This window comes from Anneissia japonica, unplaced genomic scaffold (assembly GCF_011630105.1).
Source record: "Anneissia japonica isolate Jap-2015-1 unplaced genomic scaffold, ASM1163010v1 scaffold211_len1577895_cov191, whole genome shotgun sequence".
Classification (NCBI taxonomy): Eukaryota; Metazoa; Echinodermata; class Crinoidea; order Comatulida; family Comatulidae; genus Anneissia; species Anneissia japonica.
This window is the reverse complement of record NW_022711099.1, coordinates 186,324-200,744: the sequence shown is the minus strand read 5'-3', so window position 1 is coordinate 200,744 and position 14,421 is coordinate 186,324. Positions and strand designations below refer to the sequence as shown.

Below are 14,421 nucleotides of genomic sequence, written 5' to 3'. Positions count from 1 at the left end.
AATTTGATCAAAACAATACACTGCATAGAGCGTGGGTAATATTCTCATTGGTCAGATTACCCAAGTCGAGACGACATTGCCCCGGAGGAATAACCAGACTGCTGCTTAGAAAAACAGCAAAGTCCAATGCAAACAGTACAAGAACTCTTCCTGACCGTGTGTTGATACTGCACACAATGCTCAACTTTTCCCAGAATGATCACTAAAAAAAATTTAAAAAAATTGTTGTGTATGGGTTCCGATGGTGGATTATCTTGACTTCTAATAATTTTTAATTTCTCTTTTATCTGCACTGCTGTTGTCACCGCTACTTACTTTGCTGTCGCTGTTTGTGCTTTGCTGTTGCCTTCATTTTATATTTTTGCTCTCAGTGAGTTTTTGAGAATACCCACGTGTTTTTTCTAGTGGCTCCATGAGAGTAACAATACACTGTTTCTTGCATGCTGTTCTGTGATTTATTTTTAAATTTTTACTTATTAACTTTTTCTATTGGCCTTGGCCGTTTTTACTTCCAGAGAAGAGAGATTTATATATTTATTTTATGTATTTAGCGGAGAAAATTTTGTACAGCAATTTAGTTTGCTTTTTGTTTATCCTGTCTCTGATTTTTGGTATTGTTATTTCTGTTCGTTTTGTATTTGTTAAATGAAATAAATGAAATGAAATCCACGATTAGAAAACAGTAAAGCTGGGTGAAGTGTGTTACAAACTGGTGTGGGTAAAACTGCGATTAAAATTTGATGTGTAAATGACAATACAAATGATTACTTTATTTTAATTTTTTTTAAATTACTGATGAACAGCGTTATAAATTTTTAAGTACAAATAAAATCTATTCAAGGCAAGAGACTATTACACAATAATTTTTCTCATCTACAATTCAATGATTTATTCAATCTAGTGCCTTCAACGTTTAGACGAATCCACCTTCATTCTGGCATCGTTACGAAGAATGGATCGGCAACGTTTTTTTTTCTACTACATTCAACAGAGCAAACTATACAACGTAGAAGCTTCGACGATGTGTTCTTTTGAACACAACACACACAAGCACACACCATGGAGGTGGCTATTCTTAACGATTCTGTACACTCATGGTACAATGGTCAACATGTGATTATGGAGTTGATTAGATACCAAATTGCTATGATTCCATGTTGCTATGATACCATGTTACTAGGGTACCATGTTGCTATGATACAATATTGCTATACCATGTTACTAGGATACCATGTTGCTACAGTAGTCATCATGTTACTAGAGTACCATGTTGCTAGGTACCACATTACTAGGGTACCATGTTGCTATGATACAATATTGCTATGATACCATGTTACTAGGATAACATGTTGCTAGGTACTATGTTCTTTGAATATGGATTATCCGTGTAACTGAAGTTTACATAACACATACTAAGTAACACTACAGTATGTGTGAACAGAAATTTTTCTTATTCAAATTAACAATACTGATACAGTAACACTATAAATTGCTTCTTAAATTTAATTTTTCATTCATGGTTTCACAGGACTTTTAGAACAACTTTTGACACTTTTTAAGTAAATATTGAATATTTTTCAATCACATGCATTTGTAATAATACAGTATCCTCTGCACAATACCAAATTATTAAACTGTAGACCCTTATAGCACTTTCAAGGAAAATGTGATTAAACAAACAGTCAAGTTACATTGCAAGATTTATCATTGAAATCACATTGTTTTCTCTCTTAAATCGGCAATTTTCATCATTTACTTTGGTTGATTCTTTGGTATAATAGCAAGGTATACATAGATCTGATGAAAGCTGGAAGCTATTACACAGGAAGATCTCATTAGAGTATTTAACCTACTAAAGAACATTTTTTACTAAATTGATTTAGTTTCAAAGGGTGATAAACAGGACTTTTCAATTTCCAACTCTACTTCCGGGGGTTGCTTTCGTTCTGGCTAAATACCAGGCAATGGAAACATAATCAAAATTTAGTCTTTGAATATGGAATTTATCTTATACTCACTAAAAGAAAACTGATGACAGTTTGGAACCAAAACTTTTTTCAAATTATGCATTTAAAAAAAAAAAAAAAAAAGAACAAGAAATTTTTATCAAATATAACATAATAGTAATATCCTACATTAATTATCTGTTCAATGTATTATGCGTACTTCACTGTGAACAATGGTGAGAATTTAGATCACCTATGCATTTACATTCTCCCAAACAACACAATTATGCCTGAAATATGCTAAGTAATGAAGAAACATATTACATTACAAAATATATGAGTTGTTATCAACGTATCTAATTACATAGCAGAGCATATGTACACATTGTGTACAATGTACCTTACACTACTAGAACATGACGACAGCATGAAGACATAAACTAAGCAGTCATGGAGCTAGTAAAGCACCATGTACTGTACACTCCTAAAAAAAACACAGGAAAAAGAAATTGTACTTTGGTCTCCCCTTTGCAATGAAGACAAAACATACAACAATCATAAATACATAACCGTTATATATATTACAACAGAACCCATTAGATCAATAAATTAACAGAATTAACCATTTTGTTAAAGGACACCTGTCATATGTTAGGGATCTTTTCTTTAACTAAGTGTTTTCATGCTTGATTGGAGTTGTCATCCTATTTGCAAGATAAATCCAGGGAAATTTGCTGGAATGAACCCACAAACAGTGGAATCAGCAAAGTAACAGCTTCACTTACACTTTATAACAAAAAATCAATAACACCACACTGGTGGTTTGCATATTGTACCAAACCCAAATAATCATAATTGATATATATTATCCTTAATTTGGCACCAAATAATTAGTTTGCAATCATAATCAGTAGAATGATAATCCAATGATTAAAATATACAGTAAACAGCACACTTGCTTATAGATAAAATAAATTAAACCAAGTTATTAAAAAGGTAGAAATATAACAAAATTATGTTATATTGTAATACCGAGGCTAAATCTGCATTAAAAAAAAAACAAATAAATTGTTTAAAAGGTATAAATGACAATTAATTAAAAGAAAAAATGGTTATTGTACAGTATGTACATCACATTTTGTTTTCATGTTTCAAATAGACATTAGCACACAGAATGTATTATATAGCACATTAAATGGTAATCTATATTAAAATATTCATGTATGGTAAAAATGACATTTTTAATCATCTGACAACGTGCACTGTAATTGTCATCAACCAAATAAAGAAATTATTCTGCAGACAAAAGAAATTAACTTTTTCCACTAAAAAAAAAAGATCCCAGTTCACACAAATAACTTCATGTTAAATTTGCATAAGCAGAGGTGAATCTTTCATTTAAAATTAAAAATATTGTAATACATTTTTATACTTTAAATTATTTTTCTTTTTTTTTTTTGACTGTAATTCATCTAACCATTTAGTATAAAAATGGATTGTTAAAAAGTAGTTTACGAAAATATGAACCTCTCAAACTTGGGCTCTATTTTCAAAAAACAGGTCTTTTGCAAGTGTCAGGGATACTAGCTACAATTGTCTTTGGTTGTTCTGTGTAAAACCTATAATTATTAGTTCACAAACTTGAAAGTACAATCATCTTGCATTAATTTCTCATCGTATACAGTATTCAATTAGAATGCTTACATATTTTTATTTCTGAAAAGCCATATGGTAGATAATAATCTTGTATTGAATGTTATGGCAAGTCAGGGTTCGGATCATTTAAGTTGGGCGTACAGTGCAATGCACCGGCCGACGCAATTCCACTTCTTTACGAGAGGCACTCGATAGATCGTATTCAATGACAATCAGTTCCGACTGCCACCAACAATCAATAGATGGTGATGCTCCATCAAGCGCTCGCACAGAGTGAAAATGGATTTGTTGGCAATGCATTTTATGCCCAGCGTTACACTTACAAAAATCTCGGACTTGATGATGGAAGCAGACACTATTAAGTACAGTATCGTTTCTAACAATTACAACATCTTTTTCTATAACATATTTACAATAGCATGCTATGGATAACAGTTTGTTTATCATCTATAAACGGACACAAATGAAAACAAAGCACGTTCAACAAATATAAACATAGAGTAAAAAGGGGTTCTTTGGACTTATACAAAATTGTTTTGGACATTCTTATAGTGACTTGAATGGTTGTAATCTATACTAAAAGGCAATGTGTACATGGTTCAATCATGTACCATCAATCAAACTATATTTACAAAGAGTATAACAATATCGCAATTAACTTTGTACTTATAGTACGCACAAATTGACAAACATCTCCGATAAACATTAAATCCTGTTCTTCTCTAATTAATCTTTAATTTTACAATAAATAGCTTATAATCTACGAACAAAAAAGTTATAGAACTTTTTTTATCTTAACACTTTATTGTGTGACCTATGAACGACCTTGAATGACCTTTGACATTCTTATACAGTATTTTAATGTACTGTATGTCAATAAGTTACTTGAAATGTAAATAAATAAATATATAGGCAAAATACATAGACGTCATGTAGCATGTCTAACCAAGGTTATTTACATCAAACTGATAAACAATACATTCAAACATGCAAGGCATTCTCAAGCTAAGTTAATGTTCAAAAACACAAGGGAAGTTTAAAGTAAACAAAGAAAACTGTACATTTATAACAGGAATCAAATTATTATGACTCTTTGGCCTCGAAGTCTTGAAACACTATATAATGTTAATTTTTTATTGAAATAAACAAAACAAAAAAAGAAAAAAAAAGAAAGAACTTAACATTGCTACAAAATATACATAACTAAAATTTTTTTTTTTCATTTTTTGGCAGATATTCAGGTTTTTAAATATAAATTGTGAGAAACATCCCCTTTTGTTAAAAACCAGAAACAATAAATAAACGGATGTAAAGTACTACTACAAAATATTGCTCAACGTTCTTTGTTAAATTAGGGCGACAACTCTAGGTGATTGCTTGACGCAATCAATCCACTTTGTCTATTTTCTTATTTGCACATGTTACTAAAGGGAATATTAATTATTAATAAAAGGATATGAAATTGTATTAAATTATGATTACCGGCAATTATGCTGGCAAGAGAGACCATGTAATATAATATGTATTGCCACAATATACAGTAACAATCACTTTCTGTATTATATAGTAGAATCTTGTCATTTGTGTCTCACAATCGTCAACAGTAAGTACAATTATACAAAGAGAGACTTATTAAAACTATGCGCAGCATTGGGCGCAATAAACATGGATGGAGTCGCTAGACAAGATGCTAAGCTATAATTACTTCAAGGTAAAAATAAACCAAAGCATGTACAGACAATACGATGAATTCCAGCACAACTGAATTCAATTCAACAAGGATGATCAAATCGTAATGAAATTTAAAACTAAAATTGTAATCGCAAGATCAATTAGTTACATAGTAATTAATCTCATCTCGTTATTTATCTAGTGCTCGGTCCTTCCATTATATAAACAGAATGTCACAAGCGACATTGAGTTATTGTTGCTCGCTTGTCCACCGTGCATGGCCTACCACTACCAGGGCAGTTATGACGTCAACTACATTACAAAAGACATGCCGACATGTAATGTCATCTGCAGCTATGTAAATAAATTAACCCCTTTACATAATCAATGAGAAGGAATATATAAATTGAACATATCCACTCAGGCAGAATTTTCTGACCTACAACATACTGTATTGTCCAGTGTTGTGAAGGCTCATGATATAAAAAAGTTTGCTGTTAAGAAAAATCCCAAGAAAATCTGAGCTACAATAATATAATTTTCTAAACAACGATTAAATTTGATCCCCACAGAATCCTTAGTAGATTTCTGCATTGTATTATTTTAATTTTTATGTAGTTATAAAGTACTTTTGTTATTTCTAAAAACCAAAGGGCCAACTGATTTATTTAAGATATGAAAGATTAATGCATATCCTAAACAAAGAAACCATTATGTCATGTATTTCTTTGCTTGGAGTATGCATTAGTGTCCCATAATTTTCAATGTACTATATAATATGAGCTAAAGTATATTTGAGCGTTTGTAGGCTTCATCCCAATGATTCAATCATTATATATACTTTCAATTTAAAACACAATTATGACTGACAGATGTACAGACCTACCTAAAACAAGCAGACAACAACTGCCTTAGGCTAGCCAGACTCAAAACAATACAGTACTTAACACTTTTTGTGAAATCCAATTAAAATGTAAATATCGCCAGCCCAGATTTCTTGGTCACAAGAGCTTTTTCAATACTAGCCCAAACATGCTTTATTGTTCGCGGACAATCAGCTAAACAGGACAAATTATACAGTAACTGATTGCAAACAAAGAAACAATATAAAGACCTGTAGACACCATATATTAATGGCAATGTTCTTTGTATACCTTTATCTGATAGCAACATGGTGACTCAGACAGCTATAGCACGAAAGGTACATGATCACCGATAGATTCAAATTAATTAAAGGCCGTGAACTAATCAGTTTTTGCTGGGAAGCTGAATGCCCCGAAGTACATCTAACAACACTTTATGAAACATATGAACCCGATTGCAATGTAGAATGCCAGCAATCTCAAGAGATTTCAGCTGATGCTCTGATGGGATTATTTCTGTGTTACCATCTGAAAATATGACCCTCTAAATAGTCTGCTTGAAAACTGTCTTAATGTTGATTGGACGTCTTTGTTTGATGACATACCATGTGCTCTATAATTCATCTGAACAAAGAAGGTAGCTTTAAACCAATGTGAATTCAACTGTCTGATAAATAACTTAGAGTTTAGCACACATACTTTTAATCTGATAATCTACACAACTGTATGTTATGTTTAAGTAAATCTTTTTTCGGCGGATGTTCAGAAATTGCTTGAAGAGCTTTTTAGAAAGGTTATCAAAGGAAGCACACGTCGCCTGTAAGAAACGGATTCTATCGCAAGATTCCTTTGTCCTATTTACTTCTAATTAAATAATTCTCAATACATCCTAGACTAAAGGGAAATCCGATCAAAATTTGGTAATCATAAACTATATCTGCACAGGCTGAATAAAAATGAATACCTTTAGCTATGTCACAGATATTTTACTCCAGACTCAGAATAATATATTTAACAAACTTGATTTTTGAAAATCCAAATGGACATTTTTATAATACATTAAGACTGGTATAACTTGGTATTTATGTATTTTGTGACTATCAAGGGATAGTTTGAATGAAATAAATAAAATATGAAAATAACAAGTAAACCCTGTTTCTTCTTTCTTACACTATCAATAAATTATGACAACCTAGTGAAAAATTAACTGCAGTTGATACCACATAAATAAAGTATATTATTATTCAAGACTGCACAAAATAATGCACTAACATTTTTATTAATTAAAATTCATTGTCTTCAAAACAAAGATATTCTTTTCGCATTGTTTTTCTTTTTAATTCATTAAAGCTTAAAAATTTGCATCCCTACTTAAACACAAAGAGCCGCAGTTTTAAATAAAAAAGAATTTTATAAAATAATTTCAAATTTATGTTTCTATGTGTTCTCAGAATTATTCCGACACGTAAAAAAACAAACTGATTACGATATTATTTTTCTTACCTAATCTCTGGCTGGTTTTGTGAGAGGGCATCCATGGATATGGGTAGTGAATTCGTATTTATCTATCGCTTTGTATCCACACATGTTACATTGGAATGGATCGTTATATCCATGAGACCCCCGATGGATCACAAACAGCAAATTATCTGGAAAAATGATCTTGCAGTGCGGGCAAATAAACTGAAATTGTTCTTGCTTCTGTCGAAGAGTCTCTATCGCGTGATTATTAGTTTGCGTGGCTTGGTCTTGAAGAGTATTGTTTGGCGTGGTTGCGGCAGGAGGGGATCTTGTGTCCAGCTGGTACGGATTGGGACTGGCTCTGTTCCTGTCTAACCTCTGAACCGGATTTAGCATCTTTCGTTTCGATGGGATTCTGTTGCTTGTTCCGCTTCCTGGGTCTTGTTGCCGGGATGGATTATGAGTACCGTTGATATGTTCTGGAAGTATGTTCGCTTCGGTTTTGATAAATGGCATTTTGTTGGGTACCGCTATGTCAAATGATTGTGATACGGCAATGTTCGAATTAACATAGAAATTATTTGCATTTGCATATTCTAGACGTCCGCTATCTTGAAGGTGCTTGAGTTTAGGGTACTCTGTGTGTTTAGGGTACTCTGTATGACTTTCTAACTTTGTTGGGCCAATTTTGGCATACCCAGAATCCTTTGCTATGTCTGCTGAATGGATATTTGAGTCAGTACCATTTGAAGTGTTGCTATTGGAAGATACGCCATTTTCTGATAGGTCAGCAATACCAGAGTTTGCTGCCTCGTGATTGGTAGCTGAATATTCTAAGCTTCCTTCTTGTGATGGGTCTACAACAACAATACCGCTATCCTTATGCATTGTCATTAAATGCTTGATAAATTGTGACTCGTAAGCACACGCATAGTCACATTGGTCGCATTCATAATGCGACTCCATGTCATTTGACATCATCTCCAAGGTGTCAGCAGCCTCGGGTTCACTATCATGAGAGGGTGATTGTTTCACCGAACAGTCAAGAGGAGCACTTGTGTCCATTGGTTGGGCAGGTGTATTTTGCTTGACACCATTGTTATTAATTACTTTGGCCTTTTCTTGTTGCTGATGGGCAGTGTAGTCCACTATAGCACTATAATCACTACTGGAGTTTAAAATTTGCATCTTGGGTGGTGGACCTCTGTTGGCTAGATTCTGATGCAAAGCCAACATATTCTCCATGTTCAAACCTTTCAAGTATTCCGGTTTCACATTTGTACTGGAGTTCATTAAAGAAGACATCCGAGCTTGCCGATCATAAATACTTGGTCTACCTTTAAGTACGCTTATCCCATCAGAGGGCGCTGCATATTGGTCATCAACGAAGCTAGAGTTCATGTAGGTTGCGATTGAGTAAGTGGTTATACTGTGGTACCTCTCCAGATGGAGAGAGATTGCACGTTCCTTTTGGCAATAAAACTCGCAGTGAATACATTTGTACTTGCATCGATCACGGTGACGGACACGCGTGTGTGTACGAACGGTGGACGGCTGGGACGCTGCATACGGGCAGTAGCTACATTGGTAGGGTCGATGACCTCGATGTGAGTTGATATGAAGCATCAAGTTGTGTTTATTTGGCGAGGAATATGGGCAATGGTGACATTGGAAGCGAATCATGTGTCCCTCTGGAGTTGTGGCTGTGTTAGTTCGCCCCATTTTGAAATTTATCTTTGGTTTAATAGCCTGAAAATATAGAAAAGTATTCATGAATACTAAAATCACATAAAAAATGATAATAAAAAGATTTTAAAAAGAGTGTTTTTTGATTAAATATAAAATTCCTGTATAATACTGTACCTGGCATAAATTCTGTTCTGATTTCCTTATGAGTTTTCAGGATACTTGCTAATGTATTACTGAATTTTGTCTGGCAGCCTCTGAAATATTCAATAGATTATTAAAAATATTTTAGGTCACAAATAATATTGTAGATACTTATCACATGATATAATAGTCAATTTAATATTTCCAGACATTATTAACATTTCAAATGTTAATAATTAACAAAGACGAAGATACTAGACTTTTAAAAACATGAACAGTACATATAAGATTTTGTTGGAATTTGAAACTACAGTCAAGTGAATGGTAAACATGATTACAAATATTTATATTATGAATAGCAAACATTATGTTACATAAAATCTTGTATCTTATTTAACATGTACGAAATACAACCACACAGTTTTAAAATGTGTTTTACTACTGTCATATTAAGAAGGAATAAAACTAAAGCCTACAAATTACAGATTATATATTATATAAAAAATAACCCATAACTTTACATTTTGCCCATTCAAAATACAACTAATATCAAATCTACAAATAAAATCAAATTACTCATGATTCAAATTAAATTAAGGCCATAAATAAAACTTCCAAAAAATTTACCACAGTTTAAATAATAAAAATTATATCCATTAAAATCAAATCACTGTGCTTCAATTCAAACTAGCTAATATTTATGTCAAACTAATGTACCCACCATTGAAATCAAATTACACATGATTAAAATAAATCTACATAAGATTCAATTATTCATATTTTAATGGAATGACCCATGATTAAGCTTCTTGAATGAGTAAATCACAACATTTTTCTTATCAGTCTCTAATGTGAGTATTTGTGCAAAGGAAGCTCTATGTTGATGATTAATGTTACGACGAGTAAAGTATACATTGTAAGATACAGTAGGATGTACTGTACAGTATACTAGTGGCAGGATGACTGAAAAAAGTTGAACATAACTTGCATGTTAATTCATAATGTTAACACAAGTTTGCATATGCTTTAAATTTAATGCATATCTCTAACAATTGGGTTAAATATTAAAATATTATGTGCTGCAGTTAATTAAAATTTTGAAAGTTTGGGAAGGCTGTCATTTAGTGGTACTGAAGTATGGCTGTATAGTAGTGCTATATGCAATGTTATGTTCACCAAAAAGGAGGAAAATTCCTCGAAAAGGATGAGGATATTCTACGCATAGCTATGCGTGGCAGCCTGGTACCTGGATATCCCCGTAAAATATCCGATTTCTTTTCCACTCTGGAAGCTGTCTCTTATACACATCTAGATGTGTATAAGAGACAGTACACACACACACTAGCTTTTTGATGACCAATTAAAGGTTCTCAATGATTTTATATAGTTTAATTCAATATAATTAATTTTAAATTATATTCTGTAAGTATCTGGACATTTATATTAAAATTATTCTTGTATAAAACAAATTTATTTTGATAAATTTAGCTAAAGCTTAATTAAAAAATGGCTGTTCTAAAAAACTCAATGTTCATACGACTTACAGAATTCATATTAAAAATCAATGGTACGTAGAAATTAATTTACGGTATACAATAATAATGTTTAATCTAGATCGGAAAAAAAATCAATATATAATAATAACATTGTACACCAAACACTTGCACACTCAGTAAATTAACTCTGGACTGGAACCTTATACACATTAGTATAAATGCAAATATAGTGGAAGCAATTGTTCGACGTACTGTAAGTACTGTAGATAGTGTGCATTAGCATATTACATATTTGAAAATGATTAATAATATACTATTTTAAATTAATCTTCTGATATTAATATAGTCCTTCATCAAAATATACATTATATTCTCATATATTATTATCAGAAAACATATTTTGTACACCCACGGCTCAAATTTAATTTTGAATTAAAAGAAAAATCACGATTTATACCAGCCTTAGTATAGTAAGTCCAAAATGGTAATCAAACTTTTTACTATTGCTATATATTTATCTCGGTAAATTGATTTTTTGGCAAAAAAAATGTTTATTGTTATTATAATTCTTAATAATATTAGTCTATTTTTAAATGTACCATCTGTGATATTAAGCTAAAAATAAAATTATTTACAATATATTCAACTTATTACTATACCTTTCAAATGAAAATATATTTAAAAAAAAAACATTCTTGCCTATATAATGAATGTAATAATTAATGTTCCTAGCATTTCGCAACATCAAATTGGCTGGTAATCAATTAAGAATTTTGAATTAAAACATCTGTAAACCATGGAGGAAATTTCCTCCATGTGTAAACCAATGAAAACTGAATGTTTGGATCAATGTTTTATTTCAGTTGATAACTTATATAATACTTATTAAAGCCATTCATTTTTTTTTTATTGACATTTTCTATGGTATTTTTTAAATATTTCACCAGAGGCAGAATAATTTAAGTAAATTAATATTATTTTTAGAGATTAGTTGGTTAGATTTTAGCGCATGTTTCTACTGATAAACACAAAATCATCAACTTTTTTAACCGTTTTTGTTAATGAGCGCCCAGACTGCCTGCCTGCATTGCAACTGCATTTTTGATTTTATGAAAATAGGTTTTTTGCGGCAGAAATTACGTCATTTTGTTTATATACGTTTTCCAAACTGTATACTGTAGTTTCTTTCTCACCAACAAGACAATATATTTCACATGAATTCTGGTCACGATAAAGAGAGGGTGATACGGTGTGGGTGTGCGGCAAGAAAGCGAACGCATAATCACAACGAACGAACAAAAGAACGAGGACAACGGTAGGCCCAGAAGAGCAGAGAGGCCTAGGCTAGGCATAAGTTCAATATCCTTCCACAAAATTATTACAAAACGAGTAATTTCGTCCCTTCACATGTTTGTTGACGTTTTAGCTTGTAGGCCTAGGACATAAACAAAAGGACTAATTATTTTTAAAGTTCGTGCATGGTACAATCTTGCTTTGCAGTGGTTTTACCTGGAGGTCACATTTCACCTGATAATCGCTTTTTGTGTTGCAGCTAAAAAGCGCACAACCAAAAAATCGGTTATTTGCCGTTCAAACACACCATCCATTGCATGTTTTTGATTAATTTTTTTTAATCGCTTTTTTTGAACTGGTCCCGTTTCTACTGCGAGAAAAAAGCGAATTTTTGAAAAAGCGATTTTTTTCATTTCAGTAGAAACAGGCTCTTATATTCTCTTAGTTTTTTACTGCAAAGATTATCCTTGGAGAGCTGGTAAACATGTGACTAGCATTGAGTGATACTCTACTGACCTACTGTATAGTAACTGACCATACATAAACAGATGTGACTAAGACAAGAGGTAAGATAATTTGAGTGTGAGGTTAGCAAGTTTTGGTTTCTTTGTAGTTTCCATAAAACATTGATTGTTGTAAGATTTACAGGTGAGAAAAATTATTACTACATTGGTATTGTCCTTGGTGTGATGACACAGATGAAACTCTAGAGGGTCCATGAAATTATACTTAAAGACTGGATAATATTCAGACTTTAAAAAGTCCTGGCAAATAAATATAGTTAAAAAAAAAATGTGAATCCATATGAGGCTGAGAAAATAAAAGGTAATAGACCTATAACATGAAAGACTTTAAAGAGGTACATTATGCTACTCCTAACATTATAAAAAAAATTTTATTTCTACCAAACCAAATAAAGCGTTAAATTCTTGAATTGCAACAAAATGCTGCTATGTCTATCTAGTTGTAGAAATACTAATTACCACATAAAACTGCGGTCCTATAATGCCCAGTAGATAATAAAACTAAAAGATTCTTATTTTAATATTTTAAAAGATTTTTGGCATAAAAATAATATTCATCAATTAACAAGGTAGTAGAATGTACTGGATAACACTATTAAAAATAATGTACTGAGTGCGCACTAATTAGTAAGACCTTAACAAACTGTTTAGAATTTATTGAACAATCAAAAGAAAACATATTTTCCTTATAACAAAAGGGATGACAAGAAAAAAAAAGAATATAAAAAGTAATGGAGAAATACTTAGTAAACAAGAAACAACTAGCTGTTTTATAGAGGTCATAATGTTGTACAAACAACTTGCCCACACATGGTGCCAGATAAGAGAATTAAAGAAAATATAGCAATGGGAGGACCTAGACAAATAAATTAATAGTTTGTTTCAAACAAAAATACATATTTTTAATTTTTTAGGATATAAATTAATTATTGTTTCTGTTTTGTAGTCAATCATTCAACTGTAAAATTCTTCAAAGTTACAGTACTATACCACACCTGACAAACCTACATAACAGTCAACAGTATAAATTTGATATGCAAGATCTTTGTAAATAACATTTTTATTAAGTTCTCTGAAACCCGATTTCTAGACAATGGAAGTCATTGTTGTGATCAATGCTTTATTTACAATTATCAGACAATAAAAATTGCAATGAATGAATAAGACAAAATTAAAGTGCTAAATATCCCAAATCTGTGCCGCAAATACGGCCACAAAGTGCCTTAGACATCATTAAAAACTACAGAAATAGCTAACATGTATATTGGGGACTACAAGCCGATAACATTTTAACGTAAAATCTCAGTGGTTCGCAATCAAATCAGCTAGGCGAGCAAAACCTGTCATCAACGGAGTGTCACTCCAGCGCAGTCGTTTATTGATTGACACAATCGCTCCGCACTGCATTGAACAAAGACTTGATCGTACATGATTCTTTTCAATGAATCGGCTGGCTACCGCAGGATTTCACATCCTCTTATTCTATCTAATGTAACAAAGCCCTTTTTAACAAAAATAAAATGTTACCCATCAGCTTGTAATACCTTATAATAATGGAATTATCACTCATCCATCGGAAAGTTTAAAGTCAGGACTAGAACTACCTTCGATAACTGCTCCCAAAACAACAAAGACACGCTGCTGCTGCACTGATTGTTATCCCACTTCCGCTTTCATTAGA

At 32.0% G+C, this 14,421-nt stretch overlaps 1 protein-coding gene across 1 annotated transcript; it reads right to left on the bottom strand.

Moving 5' to 3' along the window:
* Positions 1-863: 863 nt before the first annotated feature.
* Positions 864-14,411, bottom strand: LOC117107253 (zinc finger protein Pegasus-like). The gene is made up of 3 exons (XM_033248879.1): positions 14,285-14,411; positions 9,461-9,540; positions 864-9,346 (listed from the first exon to the last, which is right to left on the bottom strand). Exon 3 carries the CDS (start codon positions 9,317-9,319, stop codon positions 7,640-7,642), a length of 1,680 nt encoding a protein of 559 aa, XP_033104770.1. The 5' UTR covers positions 9,320-9,346; positions 9,461-9,540; positions 14,285-14,411; the 3' UTR covers positions 864-7,639.
* Positions 14,412-14,421: the final 10 nt, after the last annotated feature.